At 32.3% G+C, this 22,963-nt stretch overlaps 2 protein-coding genes across 11 annotated transcripts in view; one reads left to right on the top strand and one right to left on the bottom strand.

The window, feature by feature from the left end:
- Nucleotides 1–22,963, top strand: part of LOC111041632 (somatostatin receptor type 5-like) — a 212,237-nt gene that overhangs the window by 142,324 nt on the left and 46,950 nt on the right. The gene's annotated exons all lie outside the window — the stretch shown is intronic.
- Nucleotides 2,618–6,547, bottom strand: LOC111041631 (la-related protein CG11505-like). The gene is made up of 2 exons (XM_022325941.1): nucleotides 6,229–6,547; nucleotides 2,618–4,678 (listed from the first exon to the last, which is right to left on the bottom strand). The coding sequence occupies exons 1-2, from the start codon at nucleotides 6,250–6,252 to the stop codon at nucleotides 2,891–2,893; spliced, it is 1,812 nt and encodes a 603-aa protein (XP_022181633.1). The 5' UTR covers nucleotides 6,253–6,547; the 3' UTR covers nucleotides 2,618–2,890.

The following is a 22,963-nucleotide window of genomic DNA, read 5'->3' as shown; positions in this document are numbered from 1 at the left end:
AATCTTAAAGCAAGGTTCGCGTTGTCTGCAAAATAAATTACCCATTTCCACTTGGTACTTATCTAAACATTTCGAGTAAAAGTTATCATACATTTTTCTATTTTAGATTAAATTGTAAAAAAAAAATTCCTTAAATGCATAGTATAATTTTTCATACAATATATTACACAGCGTTTCCTGTTTGGATTTTTAAATCGCATGTAATTTGTATAACCGCTGAGAATGATTTATTTAGAAAAAATTGATGTATAATGCTAAAAACTAAAATGTGATATACATTGAACGATAACAGGAATAATATTTACACTTACCTGGATAAAACTGAAGATGATTTATTGTCTCAGTGCATTGTATGAATCTGAAATACCACTATAATAAAATATCGATTTACGTCCGAATATATTAAGTACCGTTTGATATTATTTTTGTTATTTTTTACTCACAGTTTATAGAATGTCAAAAAATAATTTACGGTTAATGCAATATACTCTCTATATTTAATAGCAATATTAAACGACATTGTACACATATTTTTAAAATATAATCTGTTTTAAATACAGAAATTAAATATGTCACTACTTCCCTATAATATGCATGATTTTTACAATAGATGCTCCATCTCGTTATTAAACACAATTGTAATTATTGGATAACTCTGATAACGAAAAAAAAAAATACCAATCATTTTACAATCTTTTTATTTTAATATTATATAACAACGATTTGTGAAAAATAAAACGAATGAAAAAAAAATACTAAAACTAATCCATGGATTATTTCGAAATACTCTCAAAAAGACATTCATAACCAGTTAACTAAGCACTTTTTTGATGAACGACCTAATTTTGTAATTTTTTTTTCTAAATCCTATCCATAACGAATTTTTAATGATCCATAATCAATCACATTGCGCATAAAAAATATTCAATCAGTTCGACCTCATTATACGTAATTACAATTGTCACTGTGTTTTTATTCACAGCAGTGTCTAAACAAAAAAACCATATTATTATTAATTATTTATAATTATTATTTATTTAACTCATGGGTAGGTTCTGAGAATGTCTGGGACCTCGTATTTTTAATTTATGTATATTTTTATTACAATAAATTTTTTGTAGCTAAATCTTTAATTTGCATAACTAATTTATTAGATACTTTAACGAAACATTTGACTAGAATAGAATAATGGATTGCAATGGAAATGTATTTTTATTTGATTTTACAATTGACAACTTTATTTTGAGAACAGCAAAATTATAATTCTGTTCGTATAAATTCAATTTTTAGTTATATTTATAACACAAAAGAATTTTTTTATTTTTCTTCTCCTCTAAAGATCAAATAATATGTAACACTGGTGGAAAATTGTACATTGGACCAAGCTGTACATTTTATAATATAGGTAGGTACTTGTTATGAATTTAAAATACATTTTGTGACCTTCCTGTGCTCGAATTAATACTTTATGCTCCAATATCTAACAATAAACATTTTAGTATAAAGTCTGAAACGTTTAGCAAAAACTGATTTACCTGTAAAATTAAAAATAAAATAAAATCGCTGGCACTATAATTTATTGTAATTTTTATTTAATAAAAATACATTAAAAAAAAATCCATCAAACGATATTTACTCAATATTTGCATGTAGGAGGTTACAGGAGAAAATTGAAACACCTACACGATGGCTACTCTTAATAGTTAATTTATTACGATAGATGTTAAATCAAATATCATGTGCTATACTTACTATAAACATTATATTTCGAGTATATTGCCGGTATCGAAAACGAAACGAAATGATTTATCGAGAAAAATATGGTTTTCTGTTTGATTTTGAAAAAAACGAATCTTAAATACCTATCTGAACAAACCTGACATTCATTTACTGTAACTGGTTTTGGTAATAATCGTACTACGGCAGAAAGCTGGTACAAACGCTTCAAGTATTTCATTCTGAACCTTTACCGCAGTTTTGTTGCGCTAGAAATAAATAACTAACAAATATTATAATATTGTTATTATCTCTCGATATCATTCCTGACCGCGCATAGTTTTCAACGTTTGTTTACTTCAAGAAGGTAATAATTATTCCGCACAAAAAAACATACATACCGTCAAGGTTTAAGGAAAACTGTCGACCAATATGTCACTTTGCATAAGTTTATGTTTATCGTGAAAAATTAATACGAATTTATAATAACATTAAGTAGTTTATTTGTATAATGTACAACACGAAAACCGTTCAAAACTTACTTGGAAATCGCATAATATTATAACTTATAATCATGCGCATATGATAATAAAAACTTCGAAGGTAGGTAGTAAAAGATTACTCAATCCGTTTTCGACCCACTGTCGCGGCAATACACAAATCTTTTATAACATGCACTGCGTATTAAAATAATGATTTGAGAAATTCTACCAATAATAGTAGTTGTATACAGCCACACCGGGTACTAATAATATTGTAAGGTGCTCATTTTTGTTTTCAATTCGATATTGATACTTCTTTTAAAAACGTTAAATCTCGATAATACCCACAGCAGTAATTCGGTATGGACAAAAGACTTGTCTGTACTATATCTTGATGGTAATAATAATACATAGTAAGGTACAATATTAATACATTATATTATTTTTAAAAATATATTCTTTACACATAAAGTTGAATACAGAAAACTTATCATAATATATAGTACGATACCTATATTCGTTGAATTATACACGATTATATAATATAACGCACGTTATAATTATAGGTTTTTATAATTGTATACATTTTACAGACGACATATTTGTGATGTGGATATTATTTAACTATTATTATCTAACCTATAGTATGCGTGGTTACACGAATAAACTAAAATGATACAATCTAGTGTACATCAATGGCCGTTTTTGCCTTTGGGTGCGGTGGTGGACAGCTGGACATGGGTCTCGCTTAGATTTGTGCTGTCGACGGACGCGTCGTTGTACTCTGTGCTGTAGCCGCCCCGGAGCATCAGTTCGTCGGCGTTCTCGTCGGACGTCTCTGGGCCTGAGTCGGCCGCGGTGGAGATGGAGGCCGAGGAGGTGGCGGCCGCAGATGTCACCTCAGCCTCGACTAGTTCCCGTTGCTCCGGCGTCATGCCGTCACCGTCGTCGTAGTGTTCCGTGGAGGTCGCTCCGGCAGTGGTGGAGGCGGCTGCGTCGGCGGTGGAGGCTGCGGCGGTCGACGGCGGTGTCGGAGAGTGCTGGTCCCCTCGCCCGTACCTCCGGTGCACGTAACCGGAAGTGTCACCTCCACCGCCACCGCCACCAAACTCTTCGCCCGGCGACGGCAGACCGCCACCCACCCCACCGCCCCCGTGCCCGGCCCCGTAATCGCCGCCTCCACCGCCGTGCGACTCTTCGCGATTCTTGTACTTGATGAAGTATACTTCGGGCTTGAGCGGCTGCGTGACCGGCGGCGGCGGTATGTGTATGGGCGGCGCCTCTTCCTGCTTGGGGTGCAGCACGTAGATGAGCGTCTTGTCGGCGGGCTGAGGCGGCGGCGGCGGTATGATGGGTGCGGTGGGTGATGGCGCGGTGGGTGACTTGATGAACACTATCTGATAGTTCTTCTTGGGCGTCACGTTGGGTAGGATGACGCGCTGCTTGCGTGGCGGATCGTCGTCAGGTGGTGCCACGTGCACGTATATCGACTTGTGTATGACTGGAGCCAGGTTGTGTGGCGCATAATCGTAACCGCCCGAACCGTAGCCCGAAGCTCCACTACCACCGCCTCCGCCTCCACCGCCGCCACCGCCACCTCCATAACCGGCTAAAGGAGAGTCCTGACCGAAATCGGTCGGATCGAACGACGGAGTCATGTGCTGCTGGTGACCACCACTCGAACCACCGTCGAATAGTGACGAGTGATGGAGTTGTGACGCCGGCCCGGTAAACGGCGACGACGACGATTGGTGTTGTGGCGAAGCGGAAAATGGTGACGAAGATGACGGCATGGCCGGTGCACCGGTCGACCGGAACTCGACGGACGGCACAAAGTCTGTGAAACCGGTCGTGTCGAAGTTCATGTTCTCGCCGCCGCCGCCGCCTCCACCGCCGCCTCCACCACCCAACGACTGGTAAAAGCTGTCTGAAGGATCCGTGTAACCAGCGCCTCCACCGCCGCCAGTGCTGCCCGGAGACGAAGGCCCGAACCCAAAGTGATCGGCGGCCGACTGTCCCCGACCTTGGTGGTAGTACTGATGCGAATGGTGCTGTTGCTGCGACTGCGGCGATTGCTGCTGCTGATGCTGCTGCTGTTGGTGCGGCTGTTGTTGTTGATGATTATGTTGCAGTTGCTGTTGGTGCTGCGGGTGTTGGTGGTGGTGCTGGTGGTGTTGCTGCTGCTGCTGCTGCTGCTGCTGGTTCCGGGGGTGTTTGTAGTGCTGCATATGCTGGTGCATGAAGTATGGCCTGGAGCTGGAAGTCTCGAGCCCCAGGTCCGAAGCGCTGACCGGCACGATGAACCTCTTCAGCTGCCGGTCGCTGGAGCCACCGTCCACATGGGTCGCCTCCAGAGCACTGTCATCGTCGTACAGCGACCTTTTCGTTTCCTCGTAAGACGCGGCCGCCGTTTCCTCTTCGACCGACGACGATAAATCACAACTGACGCACACCACCGTGAAACAAGCGACCGCGGACAGCTGTCGAAAACGTGTGATATTACAATGTGTCATTAAAATAATATATTGTTTTATACGTCAAGTGTATATACTGAAAAATGTAAATTGCGCCTAAAACGCAACATAATAATGTGTTATATTACGACTATATATACCACCGTCCACCACAACTAGTCGTGGTAACTGGTCACACTCGCCCCGTGTTCCTACACCTCGGTTAACACCTTGGGTAAAAATAACACGACGACGTGATAATATGTACCTACTGTATTTTTGTATGATAAATAACTAGCCTTTTAACTCGCCTGATTCTGGAAATCTACGGTCACCTTACACCTCGATTTACCAAGACGTGTATATTTAACCAAATAATATCACATTAAAAGCTAGCAAGTCGAGGTATACCCATTCGACCATTATTGATTATGGCCTAAGAATATCTCAAATACATGACTATATTATATTTGTAAATCTGTCGAGGAGTTATTCTGGCCAAACGTCCTTCGTATTATTCTCGCTGAACAGAAATGATCAAGTATATTACGCTACACGACTTTTTATCAACATTCATTATAGATAAATGAAAAATTATGGTACATCATAAGACGTTTTTAATGGGAACTACAGTAGTTTTCGTTCAGGTGGTGCACATTATTGCAATGTATTACGAACGTGCCGAGGAGACTACAATATTATATTTCATTTTTAATATTTAATTATTTCGGAAACACAACACGACATGCCGAAATTTGCCAACAGTTTTTTTTTTTAGCGTATTTCCCAATGGTACTATAGCTCATATCCGTTCAAGCTCGTCCCATCTCGGAGATTTAACAAAACGTCTGCCAGATTGTATTAACAAAAAAAAAAAAATAACAATTATTTTTTTTTTTTTTACTATTATTTTTTCTTATTACCACGCCGCGGAGATTGTGAGTTGATACAAATCGTCGAAAATACATACACGTAATATTGAAAATAATATTATAATAATAAAACCCGTGGAAAAAAGGAAACATCATGTAAATTATTCCAAATAATTTAGTAGACTTTATTCTCAGAAATACGTCAAACAATATAGAGTCAAGACAATATATAACGTCAAAATATATAGTGACCCACGAACAGCAAAGAATGCGATGAATGTGACAAATGTTTGTGCGCATTGTCCGGACTGGACGTAAAAACAAAACACACAAACGAATTACAGCTAGACAACATCCCCCATTGTTAAAAACGTTGGGATAGTTTCTATTGCATGGGATTTTTTTTTTTCAATCGCAGAAAACGAGAGTATTTTTCTATTTTCATTCTGTTCGGTTGTCCGTTGTCACATTGTGCTAGGAATTTTATACACTTGTATATAAATAGCGAGCAGAAGAACTAAAGTCGTATGTGCAAAAATGTATTTCGAAGATATTTTCCGAAAGCGCTAAAACGTATAAAACGCGCTATGATTTTTCCGATATGACTTCGGGGTTCGTCCTCCCGAATAATTTCGGCTTTCGAAACACGCACGCAATGATAATAATAAGAAATAAACGAAAAGGTGATGGAAAATGCATTCTTACCGAGTAAAAATACTTGACGCCCATTTGTGCCGGGTTTCACGACAAACAGTAGATATTATGGTTGGCGTCTTCCACCGTATGAAACATGTCCGAACTCGTGACCGCAGTTAACGTGACCAAACTAAACGTGAAAATGTATGACTGTGGACGCGGTCGGATTTTCCGTTCAGTGGAAAACTAGAGGTGGAGGGGAAGCGGCCGGTCGGCGGCTGTATAGGAATGCGGGAAATTACTGCGAGGGAAGGAGAAACAGACTTTCTTAAACGGCGTAAAGGGCCGTCGGATAATGCAATGCGCGTGGGCACTAATTGTCTGGACTATACTGTTATAATATCACAATGAATACATTTATAACGATCATACTAAAACGGCAAAAAGAAAAAAAAACACTCTAATGATTGCTTTTCTATAATAGCATAAGTTTTCATCGATTTATGGTAATATAATTAATAATATTATATTATAGAGACGTTTTATACAACACATAAATGTCGTAGGTAATCAAAAAAACGTTAAACTGGAATTCATCTGGGAAAATAACATCAATTTTATATTTAAAAAGGCATTTCAATAACCCCTAGATTTACTAATGTTATAATCTTTTGTATTTTTTTTTTCTGTTCACAGGTAAGATATTATAATGTGATTTCGAACGTAATAATATTATGCTCACCTCTTGCAAATCAGGTAATTCGGGTATACACCGTTATTATATTATTAAAATTTAGATTGTTGAAAACTCCGAAAACTTTCTCTCTTTTTAAACGCACCCATCTACAACAGCCAACAGCCTTTTTTTATCTACGAACTCTACTCAGCAGTTGCGGTATCGGATGTTAACATTTCTGAGCGAATTTTCAACCACCAGCTGATATTTTATCCGTATTATTATATCTCGAAAGCTTCATCGCACAATATATCAACGCGATACGTACAGTTAGGTTATAGTGCGTGTACTTGTGAATCGGCAATAAAATATTATAAAAATAATATGCTATTATTTTCTCGTAAACGAACACACTACACACAATAGTTCTACAGATCAGTTCAATGGGATAAAAATCATATCGAAAGACCGTCTTTTAGATGATTCGTGTTAATTCGTTAAAACGCCATTAAGGCCGAGGCGTTTGTGTGTAATGGCACGAATCCAAAACGCGTCAACACGCACCCTTTCACCGCGGCTCGTTTCAAAGTTTTCCAGATTTGTTCTTCTCCAATGACTTTCCATAATAATTTTGCTCGCGATGAGTCCGAAACAACAATTGCAGTCTCGTCGTATAATGCAGCAGCAGTTGAACATTACGGCACAATCGAGCCGAAAAAATAATTCGATCGTTATAATTTCAGCCTACTAAATCTCAAAATTTAAAAAAAAAAATCATTATTAGATAATTTTTATTAGATATACTACATAATTAAGTACCCGTACAACTTGATTTAATTGTTCAAATACTACACAGTGAATAAGTAAAGAAATTAAGGGCAAAAATAAAATATGGTTGAAACATATTTGTAGACAACAAAATACAACCTTTTCATTTTAAATATTTAAATTTTAGTCATAAATGACTCTGTATTGTATCTACAATACGAACAAAGTATATTCGGTGTTAATTTATTTAGTTCAAAAAAGGAGAAAGAAAATCATGATGTTAATTTGATTTAAGCTTTCAATACTCACTGGTTACTGGTTATTTTAAATTTAAAAATGCCTGTCACTTTGTATGTAAGATTATTGTATATTTATGTTGTCTGCCTGGTAATTTTTATTAATGCTAATTACTCTCCTCAACACAGTTAAAAACCTAGCTCAGCGCTTGCAATCAAAAGCAATCATTTTGTCTATTCAACCAGTATAAAATATATTTTAGAGTATACCTAATATATAAAATAAAACAATAATTTTTATGAACATTTAGTCAACCGCCATGTGAATGAAAAATTAAATTTAAACACTAATAGATAATATTATTAAAATGGTATATTATTACATTACAAAATACTAAGAGAACATTTACCTTAGGAAACGACTGGGCAAAGTTGTTAAAATACTTGTAATTGACTATAACCCATGTATTGTCTTCTATCGAAACTTAGTTAAAGTTCATATTTCACAATATTTCGGTATCTAGTTAAAAAAAAATGTCAACTGACATGAAGAAACTGCAAAGCTATTGTAACATACTAATATATAATTACATTATATGTTATATTGTAAAACCAAATTAATAAATTGACAATAAAAAGTTTTACAAATTCAACAAATACAAAAATAACCATTAATTTCAGAGCGTTTCGACATTTAAAATAACATATGATGTACCTACCTTATGTTAGGTCAACTATGACGCGTAAAGCTTTGTAAAGCTTCGTAGAATAAAATTAATTTATCCCCGTGTGTCAAATGTATATACGACGCTAAAAAAAACATGTGAAAAATACCTTTTTGTGTGTATAAATAAATCAGTGAGATATTACAATTATATTGTGAAGCCATAATTCCATTATAATTTCTCATTTTTATTGCGGCCAGTTGTTTTTAAATATGATTAACACTCACTGTTCGTAATACAATTTATTTAATCAAGTTTAAATAAAAACAGTGCATTATTGATTAATTACATTAAAAGTTAAAAAATTAAGTTACACTGTCATGTTGGAAGACAAGATTTTATAAAATTAAAAAAGACTTTTGAATTGTCCCTTGAAAAGTTATTGGCACGTTTTCTAAAAACCAATCTCATTTCTAATTTGATCGCTTTTTTCCCCTAGTACGAAGTGATCACATTTCGAACGTAATAATATACAGCAAACATAAAGTTTTCTGTAGCATCTTCATTAAGTACACCCTATTAATCTTCCTACTTTTTAATTTTTGTATTGATTATCAATAAATTATAAGAATTTAGTAGGTACTATAAATATCACTTTACATTTAATTAAAATGTTATTTTCAAGAAAATGGTAAAATTTAATAAAATCAATGCAAACTGAAATATGTTTTTCGTTATTAAAATAAATCTCCATAAACCAATATTTTAACTTAGATCAATCAGCTATCGTATGCATACCTATATAATATATATAATTGATGATTATTTAATAGATGGTATCTAAATAATTAGTGTTAAAATATACGTTAGAGATAATACAAAAATTATTTGTTTATTATAATTAATAATAATAGTACCAACCCAAGCAATCTGCATATTATTCAACAGCCAAATATAATAATCAAGTTTAATATTTTTCCATTTATGAATATTGTTGTTGAAATTTACCTATAGGCTGTAATACAAATTTTTATCAGGTCAAAATGAGTTTGTTCAATAACGTTAACACAATATATTATATATTGCATTAAGAAAAACCTATAAATTGGATTGCTTATATAATTTATGTTACGAATACAACAATCGCCACAAAGAAAAACTAATAACAATCGGATAATCACACTACCTGCTGTGACGAAAACGATTTCAATAATGCAATAAATTTTATCATCATAGGCGAGACTGAGGCCTGGGCCTTATGTCACAACGTAATCCACATATTATATTTTTGTTGAAATAATTATCTAAGTCGATTAATTTCTTTAAATTAAATAATTCTGATTTACTGATTGAATACCATTCAAAACTGTAAAAAAAAAAACTGGACTCTGTAACGTTGGCATAATATTCTAATATCCATTATAAGACAAATATTATACACATATTTTAAAAATAATGAAATTCGAAAAATTGACTTTATTTTTGAACGATTGTATGATCAACAGTGGTGAGCAACTATAAAAAGATATGTTTAATAAAATGTCTCGCATAATATTATCCTATAGTTTTCGTTGTCCTTTTTATAGTCACTATACTTGTACAGAGGAGTCTTTCAGATTTTACCGATAAAAAATCCTTACTCATTTGCATGAAAATATAGACTGCCCACGGATGCTGGCAAACGAAAAATAAACATATTGAATCCAAATGCGTTTTAATCGCTCTTTGATGGATAATAATTGTTCATATTGCGATTATAACAGAAACCCTTTTTAAAACATTTAAATGCGGGACGTATTATTACGCTCAATGTAAATTTACATGTTTAATATTTGTTGATGTTTGATCAAATGTAGGTACAACCACTGCAGCAGTAATAGTTGACTATCACGGTTTCGTATACACTACATTATACTTTTATGCGGTCGAAATGTTCATACGTTCGTAATGTATGATGACTTATACACGATTACGTGAATCGTGCGCAAGTATTATTAGAGAACAAAACGAGGTCGCATTATCGTTAATGTCTCGCATATTATTATGTGCGTTTGGATTTCGTTCAAAGTACCTATATACGAGAGTACGTCGAATGGTACATAATACAATAAAATGACACCGAGTTTTCCGTAATTTGAGTATAATACGAGTCGAGTTAGTTATAATAATAACAACAATATAACATATTAATCTAGTTGCGGCCGCACACCAGTGATAGCTTAATATTATATTGTACACGTCTTGTTTCATATAGATAATAATAATTATAATTATGTGCACGTCATATTTGCATTATGCGTTGCATGCACTATACATACGAATACGGTGCAATCGTAATAATATTAATATGTATATATATATATATATGTGTATAGGTACCTAGGTGATACAAATTAATGTTGACACGTCCGAGTTCCTACACGGCAATGCATCTGCTGGCAATTCCATTTAAACCACATAATATTATCCATCATACGCACGCCGCCGCTGTTATTGGAACACACTACTACTCGAGACGATTAAATTATTAATATGACTGGTTACATATCATAGCGTGTACCTACTGTTGTAATGATGATAATATAATGATAAGAATAATAAATAGTTTGAATTTCGTGAGACAATAATAATTCTATGACGTTATAATATAATACGTAGCTCGTGTGAAGTATATGCGGTTTGCCATGTGCCTGCGTGTTCACGTCACAATAATTTACAGAAAAGGTATGCACTTTCGCCAACCGCGTGGTTAAGGGGTTACCGCGTACAAAATATACCGAATATTCGAAAATATTCGACTACTCCACCGCGCGGCGGTCGGGTGCCAGCTATAGGTGTGGTTATTAATGACTGCCTATAGCCAAATCGTTTTGCCCGAACGGTATTATTATCGTTTTTATTATCGTTATTTCGTCTGATGAATATGACCAGAAAGTATTCTTAACGCGGGTCGCACGCGGCGGCGGTCTGCGCGGACCACGGTTATGGTGGAATAGTAAATAACACGGTATCGATCCGTACGTACTCGGTTTATAGGTTACCGCGTTATACCGCTGCAGCTGCACTCGCAGATTATTATACGGTCAGACGACAGCGTTTTGACACTCTGTGTTTTATATACACTATTGCCGCTGTAGACTATGACTTATGGCCACGGATAACCGTCGAAACGGAATCTGTTAACGTCGGCAGCGGTGGAGCCGGCGGGGGCGGCGGCGGTGGCTTAATACCGCTAAGTACCGGCAAACAAAACACACGCTGCAACGCGCAGTTTATTTAATTGATTAAAAACCAACGATCGCCGCCTTTCGATTCGATGATTCTACGACTGAAGATTTGTCACGTTTACGTTCGGTCGTTTAATGTATGATGCGCATTAATGTATTATATGTTATTATGTAGGTATAATGTTTGTGCGGAAGTATAAAATGTCAAAAGACTGAATTAATTACCAATCGGTTTAATACTCACGCTTTTAATTTTGTTCATTTATACCGCTGCCGTTTACGTTGCACAATATTATAGATATACCGACCTACTCACGGCATACGATCAAATATTATTACATTGAAATCAATATAAAACATGAGTTTATAAAGTTTTTTCTGTTCATAACATAAACTGCGTGCCTATATAAACCGATTTTTACTGTGAGGGAGGGTGCGGTTGGTTCGGAACACGTGTACCTATGTGTGACAAGGATTTGTCACCGTATAATCATCATAGACACCTGTATGATGGTTACTTGCATCGACCGTGTTGTACCTACACATTTACACTTTAAATTTACACTTTATTTCACTTACGATGAAATGAATAGGTACATAAAGGTATACCTAACATTTATAACGTAAAATCGAAAATATTAAAAACATCACACATCGAAATTTTCCGTCAATGAGATCCTATATGACTGAATAGTGCCGAATTTATTAATCATAATTAATAGCATGTATGGGCAATCGGCTCTTAAAGATACAGTCGTTCAGTCGGTAGTGCTTCACATCATCATAACAGTACTGACTACTGGATATTGGCTAATTAATAGTCATTAAATCGGAGAGCACTAATGTAAGAGGATGATAGGTTTTAGTACATGTCACACATAACAAGTGATACGGCCGTCTGAAATAATGATAAAACATATCACAATAATGATTGCCGCTCCGAAACCATTAATTATTTTAATTAGCTTATTGCAAGTGTATCGATAAAAGTTATATCAAATTATTATTGGTCTATATTATACTAATTTATACATATAATGTACTGAAAATAATCAGATAGGTAGTACGTCATTCGGCCTAACAGAAGATGTTTTCTGTACTATATCATTCGCCTCTATACGTCTGATGACATTTAGAATAAAGTTACGTCAATAACTATATTTAAAGGATTATTAAAGCAATAAAATCAAAGTAAGCCGGTACTTAATATTTTAAATTCCATCATGACTTAATAGTTCACAATTATTATTATATTCAAGCAAATACCCATGTTATAATTGTAAGTATTGTAAGTGATAAGTATGATGCATTCTTTATTCCTTATGTAACTGTTTCCATTTAATCTGGTACAAATATATCTTTGCAAAATTACAAAATAATTTAACTTAAACGTGAAGACTGATTACATCTGCCAAGAAATAATAATAATTGTTCTTAACTATTGAAAATGAATAAAATACAAGTTAGATTCGAATGATGTATATGAACCATAATAATATATAATACTTTATATCGCATGTAAAATCAATAAGTTTTAATGAAATTTTGTCAATAATTTAACGTTAACTGTTCCACATGAAAGATTCAACTTAAATCATCGAAGTCCAGATCCTCCCATTGTAATCTGAAAAGTAAAATCTATGGTTACTATGATATATGGTTAGCTTTTCTTATTTATCGTAATTCAAATAAATATCCAGTAAACTTAATTTAAAAGCAATAACTTTTTGTAGGTATTTAGGTATTTAATACATCTATGATACACTATTTGCGATGGTTTCTCCAAGTAACCATATTTTATGTTTCGTGATTTATTTCTGTATTAAATTTGAAAACAAGACTACAGAAGGGATCAAAAAATATACCATTATTGTTATCGGGACAAAAGTTTGTAACAATGTGTGCCCATTTGAGCTAAAATGACGTGTCATTAGGCCGTCAAAATGCATATTATTTATGTAAATAATACAGAAAACCTACTGCAGAACTTTTACAAATATATATCGTTATGTGATTATTATATAGGTACATAAATTTAATGAATCATCTTAGGTTGAACCAATGAAATAAAAAAAGTACCTATCTATAACAATTAATAAAACGTTTTAAAGAATACCGTCATGTAAAAACAAATGTGTAAAATATATGAAGATCAGATGAGTGTAAAATGTAAGCAAAAATAATTACTCCGTATTTCAGAATATTTTAAAATTCAATTAATAACAATTTCCTAGTATCAGTGCCTCGTGGGTTTCATTGCAATTACCGTCTAAAATGTTTTTTTTATTTTTTTTATGTTAAATTTCCAACTTTTAGACATCAATAAAAATGAATATTCCTGTCATAAAGAGACCGAGTTCTCTTAATGGACGTTTTATATTTTTCTTCTTAGCATGTTTTTACACATAAATAAATAAATACCATATCAATATAGGTATCTATATTATGCTATATCTACATATATTTGGGGAAAAACTCCAAATTGTACAACTACATAATAGACATTTCCCAACGGTTAACTTTATGGCCTTCAACAACCCTAAAATTTATTTCATTGCTAAACATAGAATGTTACACATGAACTTTTCACATTAGAATAAAAATTTTGAGTTGATTAAAGCAATGGTAACATCTCGTAACTGCAGACATCCACGAAATTTGTGTTAATTTTTAAAACATAAAATTAATGTCGTGTATTTTATTTTATTAAAAAAAAAAAAAGCTTTGCTTAATATTGTGGCAAATTGTGTAGATCAATAACAATTGTTATTAAATATGGATAGTTGACTGAACAAATACAATATTCCTATACACGATTAACTTGTTTTTTAAATATGTAATTTTTATTATTATAAAAATGTCAAAGTTAAATATGAGTTATTAAATGTTATAGCATTATGAGTCGATCAAATTTTACTTGTTGCTCATTACAAAATTAAATAAATAATTATTTCTACCTGCACGGTATCACAGAGTAACCCAAATTAGAATATTTTTATTCGAAAAATCTTAAACAACATCTGAAAAAATACCTTTTTGAAAATAAGTACTTAAATGTTTAATATTGAAATAATCAATAATTTTTAATATCTATCTGAGATCAACAAAAATCCAAAATATTTTATGAATATCTGTCAGCGAAGTAGGAATAATTTATTTAGCTTTAATCACTTCGTAGCTATACCAAAGAGCTGAAGAAATCATCAAATTATAAATAATTTTTATTTTAATCTTTAATTACAATAATAATTGTACAATTTATTATTATAAGTAAGGTACTCAAAAACAAATTAAAACTCTTAATAAAAAATCTAATAACGGCTATACTTTGTATCGCCCATAATTAAACTTCGTATTTCATATAATTGCCAATCTATCTTATATGTACTTTGTCTCAACCTATAAATAAAACAATATTGATTTATAATCATTTCCAGATATTTATTTCATAAGAAGTAGCATACAACTAACAAATTATTCCATTATATTAATGGAAATAAAAATATAAGAAATTATAATATAATATAACTACCCTACTGGATGTGTTTGACATTTAACTCACACCAGTACCCCAATAGAGATATATTTTTATTTTTTTATTTGAATGAATATAATTATCTAATTTTAAAATCAATACTCCATGTACCTAAAATATGATCACAATGTTATTAAAAATGTAGTGATTTTATTTTATTTGTATATGATTTGATATGTATTGTATTTTTTTTTAACTATTGGAAAATGTTGGAACTTACCTTTTCACAACACAGTCTGACGATGTGATATAGGGACAACAAAAAATGGACACATTACAATTTGCCATACCAATTATAACTAGACATTATACTACAGTATAATATATTTTTAAATGTCTGAGCACGTTGCACAAATCTATTGGTATGTGTAAACAACAAGAGTGGTTGGCGGTTGTTTAAGGTGAAATAGCAAGTTATCGTACTCTTATTTAAAACTACTTTTTTGGGCTTTAAAAATGGTTCTAAAGAGCTACTTATTCGAGTTTTTCAAAATCTTACAATTACATAATACGATTCCCGGCCAATCCCCAATCCAATGATATGCCACATCAAGCTTTTGAATGTTGAAACACACTTACTGCAGTAAAAAGTGTTCTACACTAAAAAAAATAATATGTCAGACTCTAAAATTCAAATTGAAAATATAAAACTCATAATAACCACAGTTTATTATCAATATTCAAATAGTGTTTATATATAAAATACCTAGTGCTGACGTCAGTATTTTGAATAAGCATTATTCATTTTAATGTTTTAAATTAAATTTAAAGCATTTCTTTTTAGTGAGACATAAAAAATAATACTCAGAATACCTACACAAATTAAATGTTATTACTTCTTTTTAGTCCATTTAAATATTATACACCTTGCCTACTAATGAGTCATTCAATTATAAAACAAAATAATAATAAAAATAATAATATAGAATTTCTAGTGATTCTGTATTTTATAATAATATTATTAATTGAATCGTTCAGTTTTGGTGCAGTCAAAATGAAATCATTGTAGTAATTATGTATAGTGTATACAAATGACTATTAATTATATTTTATATTAATATGTTAATGCATTCCAGAATTTAAACTCACAGCTAAGACTCATACATTCAAACTTTAAACTTTATAATTATTATTATTCAAATTAAGATGCAAGTTCTACTTTATTGCCTAATCGTAGAATATTTTAATTTACACACTTAACCTAGAGAGATGTAAAGGTGAATCATAAATCACACTGATATTAAAGTAGAAAGGTAGTGAATAATGTTATGAGTTTTGGTCATCCTAACTTTATTATGATTTGTGTTATCCTATTCATTTATAAATATGAATACAGGTATTTGTTACAAAATGTTATAATTACGTACAAGTATAATGCAATTTATCTAACTGATTTATATGTTATTTATGCGACTCGTTCCGTTTTAACATATCATTATACGTACAATTATAGTATTATAATGCAAAGGAGCGTTTGTCTTGTGCACTTTTTTACACTGGTAAAAACTTTAATCATTTTGTATTCATCCTATAACATAGTAAAAATATCATTATTCTTACTATTAAACCATCATATAAACGCTATAGAGCTCAATTTTTTATGAAAATCATTGATAATTAATCACGCTTTTGTTTATTATTTTAATGAAATAAACATCTTGCTACCTACTTTATCTGCAATGTTTCCCTTTCTTTTTTGTAGTCATTTTACGAAATTTTGAAGAAAAAATAAATAGGTACAAATATTAGATACACAAATTGGATGACATGACGTGACTTATAAATTATAATTATTATTAATACTACTGTAGGACTTATTAAAATAAAAATTATTTATTTATTCATTCAAATAACATCACTACCAAATTTGTTTGAATGTTGTAAAAAATAAATAAATAAAAATAATACTTGATGTAGTTCTTCAACACTATTATGTTATTCGTTGCGTGCCACTTCACGTAAAAATTTATCGGTTTTAAATTATGTTCAACGAGCATCCATAGCCAAAAACGTTGAACATTTATAATAAAAGCTTTGATGTAGTCGAACAATAGTGTCCGTAAATCATTTCGATTTTGCGCTATTTATACCCGATACAATATTTGCACACTTCACGGGTACTCGTACACACGAAGGAAAAGTGTAAATCCGAACAAGAGCCCTTCAAACATCGACAAAACGCACATTCAACTCTTCAAACTTCTCATACGAATACTTATCCACGATAGTACATTCTAAAGAGTAATAATATTATATTTTTGTAACTTAAAAAAAAACATATTATATACCTATATTTAATAATATGATCAACCGTGTTGTGCGCATAATTGTGTCGACTTATTTGTATTTAGAAAATAATTCGTCGATAATGGCCTAATATCGTATGCAATTTATAACGGAATTTATTATAAAAACGCTCGTCACTCAAAGAAAAAAACATGTGCATTTACTGTAAAAATATAATTTCATATCATCTGCATAATATTATCTCCGATATTTTTATTAGTTAAATCGAATTTATATTAAATATGACAAAAAAAAAACCTATTGTATCCAACAACAATATAATATATAGGTAGGTACATTAGTTTATAATGTAAAAGGAGCACTGACCGCGACTAATCGCACTGCAACTATAAAATAGCTGTCTGGGTGACTTATTGTTATCGGACTGAATTACCTCTGTAACAATCAATCTGCACATGTATAACTATATTGTATCATAGGTGATTTAGAACGTTTTCGATAGTGCGGACCGAAAAAAATCTGAGATTTTTTACGGGTTTTAGTTTGATAAAGTAAAAATAATTTAAAATCTCATTAAAACACAGTATTTCCACGTTTATTTAGACCAACATAACAGGAGATACCGTGAATATTTTTTTTGTTAAATATTGTTTAAACATTCAATCATAATCGGACACGCGTGAAAATAAAAGGTGCCTCGTGCAGGTTATATCTTTGTGAAAATGTCAGATGACCTGTACGGATTCACTAATTATTATATTACAGCTAGTTTTCCAATAGACAAAGTCTACCTACCATCGGTCTGACCGCGACGTTGGATATATATGCTAAAATTCAACGTGGTGCACAAATAAGAGACATAATAAGACACCCTATGTATGGTCGAAATTCTTCAACTCCTCGACTGAAGTCAAGAAAGTCTCTCTTGAAGATATCTGAGGAGCTATCCGAGGAAACCTCACAAAGTAGGATATCCGAGTGCAAAACCCTAACCTAACGAACACGGCCAATATAAAGGGTGGATAGAACCGTCAGAAAAATTACCCCCTGGACACAACTTAAACTGGCCAATATGGACTGCACTGAATAGACTGCGTTGTGTTGGAGTAGGTCGACCGAAAGAAAATATGCAAAATTGGGGGTATGGAGATCAAAATATAATCTGCAAATGTGAAGAAGAGCAGGCAATGACACATCTACTTGTATTCCCAGCAGGATCAAACCCATGTACGCTAGATGATCTGATGACGAGCAACCAGCAGGTGGTAGACGTGGCTCAATTGTGGCCAAAAAAAATATATAGCCATTGTATATTACCACTTAACATTATTTACAATATATGTTAATTTACATTACTTTACTTATCTATTTACTATTCTGGTTTTGTTGTAGGTTACTGAATGCTAAATTATATATGAACGTGTTGCCCGACACGAAAAAAAAAAACAGATAGTTGTTATTTGGATAATTATATAATATTATACATACGAATAATATCATGACGAATGCCTGTAGAATACGAAGGTACTCGGTTACTTAGTGGTCATAATGTAACACGACATCTTGTACACTATACGTGAAAAATTTCTAAAATATACAATCATCGACGCTTTTTACTTTACGCAATTCGAGAATTAAAAACGTGCAGTAGAACAATCGAATTTTCGACAAACTGTTCTTATAGTGTACCTACCTATAAGACACCTACCTGTCACCGGTACCAGCGGGTTTTTTTTTCACAGATTCTTCGCCATAATATAGAATATTATGTGTACGCATCGTGAAATTCATGAGAACGAGACGCGACACGAGTCGTACTGCAGGTGTCCCATTTACACGGTGACGTTCAAAGTATTCGGCGTCGGTGTTTTTTCAGCGGCTGGTGCATAAGACAACAACAATAATCGTAATAATAATAGTCTTTGGGACTCGGATAAATGGCATGTGTACCTACGTACCCGTAGGTGCGTACTTACCAGAGTCGTGATAATTGTGACGACGGAAGACGGAGTGGCGTAGCGAAACGGTTTTGGCGATTGTTTCGATTGTCACGGAGATCCAACGGAAGTGCGCGACAGGTGTAAATTATCACTGTATCAATAACTATTACCGAACAATTGGTAATTGCGCTAACACTATAATAACACCATATGTGTCACCAGCGTAAGTATTCTAATAGTACAATGAATCTTTGATTGTACACAGAGTAACGCAATCGTATTTCATTGATTAGTCGTCTCATCGGGTTGGAGTAATATAACCCTCCGTGGTTCGTGTTTTAATATTTCATGGACATTGCAGTTTAATACATTACGATATGTTAACCGATCGTCGATTTAGTGATATTTCAACTTAATGTGTGGTACTGTGCATTATAAATTATATATATATATAAATAAATCATGTACATAAATCTGCATAAATCGTATCGAAATGATATCGGTTGATTATGCAGAAACTATAATCGTCAAAAATATTAACTATGCTCACCTAATATTGTAGGAATAAGCTACATTAAGCTGTCTTTAGTGAGCTATAAATACGATGATGATGGACGATTGAGTAAGCTTAGAGTACCTATATTATATCGTCGAAACGTTATTCCCGGAAAAAGGAATATAATACAGCTCTTTGCTAGCAAAATGCATTTAGAATTATAGTATATCGTACAACACGTGGCGTATACTTGACTACACGTGACAGCATGACGAAAAGTTCTTAATATTTAATGGCCATATTATATGAGACGTATAAGCAGCTAGATAGTTGTATGCATGCGAAGCATAAATGTTTTAAACTTCTATTTGGCTATGTTGATTATTTGTCTCCTGAGTTAACGCGTTTATCCCAAATATTATGAATAACAGTAGGTTCTTCATCCCCTTCCCCCACTTCCTTTAAAATGAGATTTTTAAAATTGATTGTAAGTTTATTCTGTAGCGAATAAAAAACCTTGATAAGTGGTCACGTAATGTATACAATTTGTTTAATATAAAACAATTTAAAAATTAAATATCTAACATTAATTATAATAACTGAACCAACGAACTATAGTAACACGATTAATAATAAATGAGGCAGTCGGAGGTGTATATTAAAATATTAAATACTGTAGTTATTAGGTAATAAACTATTAAAAAATGTTAATTTTCAATGACATATTACAGGTTTACACGTATAATACGTTATGTTGTATAATTTACACGCCCACATTTTTATACCAATACTAAAAAAAATTGGTTAATAAAACTAAAATTTAAACAACTTTAAAGGTCAATATTATTTTATTAAAAATTAAAATTTACTTTAAGTTAACCTTAATAAAATAATAAAAACCGCTTCGATGTTGATTAAAGCAATTATTCGTTATATCCTTTACTTAGAAAATGTACTTACATGAAATGATCACTTAGGTAATCGAAAATATTAAAAAATGAGAGAATATTTTTCTCATTATATAGAACGAGTAAGCTGGAGAATCTCAAACGGTACTTTTTGCCTCAATACACGCGAAGACGAAGAGCTTAGGTGAAATATAGAACAGAGTAATGGTGTCGTTTTATCATTGAACCCGACACCTGGTCTTTAGTGGAGTACTGGAGTACCGCTGCCAGCAACGACGACAAAAAAAGGCATCCTCTTTGAACACATGACTCTCTAAACAGGAAATTATATATCAGCACATTTTCTATTGGAAAAAATTTGATGGATACAATGACCATACCAGACACAAATAATTACATTGATACATCAATGTATCACGTCTTAAACTCTGAAATATGAGATATTTTACTTTAGCTTCAAATAGCTTCAAAATATAACAATTTTGAGGTTTATTACAAGTTTTTAATAACCGTGTAGGTACATAATTGTTTACAGGTCATTGCGTATATTTAAAAAAAAATGTTTTCATTCTCATTTACTTCACAAAGGCATACTTACGTTTTATGGATTAGCGAATGAGGTCATGTCACCGTATGAATACAAACATAACGAACTAAATTCATTATTATAGTCACATTTATATGCAGATTGATCTTTTCATGTTATATTATTAAAACACACCTATACGAATTATATTTAAGCTCATGACTAGTTGAAATCATTCTTAAACCAATTAATACGAAAACTAAAAATCTAGAAATGAAAATGAATTAGTTGTATTATTGTTAAATTATAAAGGGAAATGTTATCAACTATACAATAAAAACGTTTGTGATAATATACATGCATATAACACAAAGTGATAATACTTTTGACAACATTTAAAGTTGAAGATTAAAGCATTTTTTTCTGATCCAGGAGATGATGTTCGACCGAAAAAAAAATAATAAAAACCCACATCGTTGGTTAACCAATACATTCATTCCACAGTTTTAAATCTAAAAATGTTGTTTTGTAGTGATTTCAAATTATATAAAATAAAATATCCCCTCCAAAAAACACCTAGTAGGTATTTCTATTCTACAGAGGTCTTAAAGCTAGTATGAATTAAATTTTTTTTATTCTCATTAACATTTTATTCATTGAAAATAGTCGATATAACTCACAATAATAACAATTATAATAGTAATTATTGTTATTATATAGAAATCTAATAGAGATACGCTGCATAAACATAGTTAAATTATATTCAATATTGCTAATTTATTAAATATTTCAGTATTTGAAAAACATATTTCATTAAAAATATGGATCGACATTATAATTATAATAAAAGGTTGAATACCTAGGATATTTATAATTTTAAGAGTTTGTTTAAAGCATTAATATAACATTAAATATGATAATAGTATACAACAGACTGTATATTAATTTCATTAAAAATGAATAATTAAATGAGAATATAACGCATTAATAGACGATTTTTAATAAAATAACTGTTCCCCTGAACATATTTTTAATGAAGTTTAGAGTATTTTGAATTGATAACTTACTATAAATAATTTACACGAGTTTAAATAAATATCAATGAAACGGATCCAGTGCTATAATGCTGTGGGGATTACGTCTCTTTTTCAAGGTTAGATATGTATGATGTATAATGTATTCATAAAAACGAATTTACCTAACAAAACTGAAGTATAAACAATACGTTTTATCTTAAAATGCATTAGGTACTCTAGATGGTTAGTAAAAAATAACTTTTCGATGTTGAGTTACAACGTATTACCTACTGATAAAACGAGGTACCTGCATTCAAAATTACTTCGCATTAATCGAAATACATTCCCAGGCTCGAAATTTTGCAAAAACCGCTACCCACTTGAAATCTATTTGTATTTCTCACATTATATTATCGCTCTGCGGATCGTCGTCTTAAACAACCTGCCGCAGCGAGTCGTAACCGGAATTGTACGGTGCAGGCGAAATTTTCCATTTCACTCAGTCGGTTCCGCAGACAATAATCCATACTTAATTAATATGAAATACAATTCTTTTTTTTTTTT

This window comes from Myzus persicae, unplaced genomic scaffold (assembly GCF_001856785.1).
Source record: "Myzus persicae strain clone G006 unplaced genomic scaffold, MPER_G0061.0, whole genome shotgun sequence".
Classification (NCBI taxonomy): domain Eukaryota; kingdom Metazoa; phylum Arthropoda; class Insecta; order Hemiptera; family Aphididae; genus Myzus; species Myzus persicae.
Note: the sequence above shows the minus strand (reverse complement) of the source record. Positions and strands in the feature narration are given on the sequence as shown.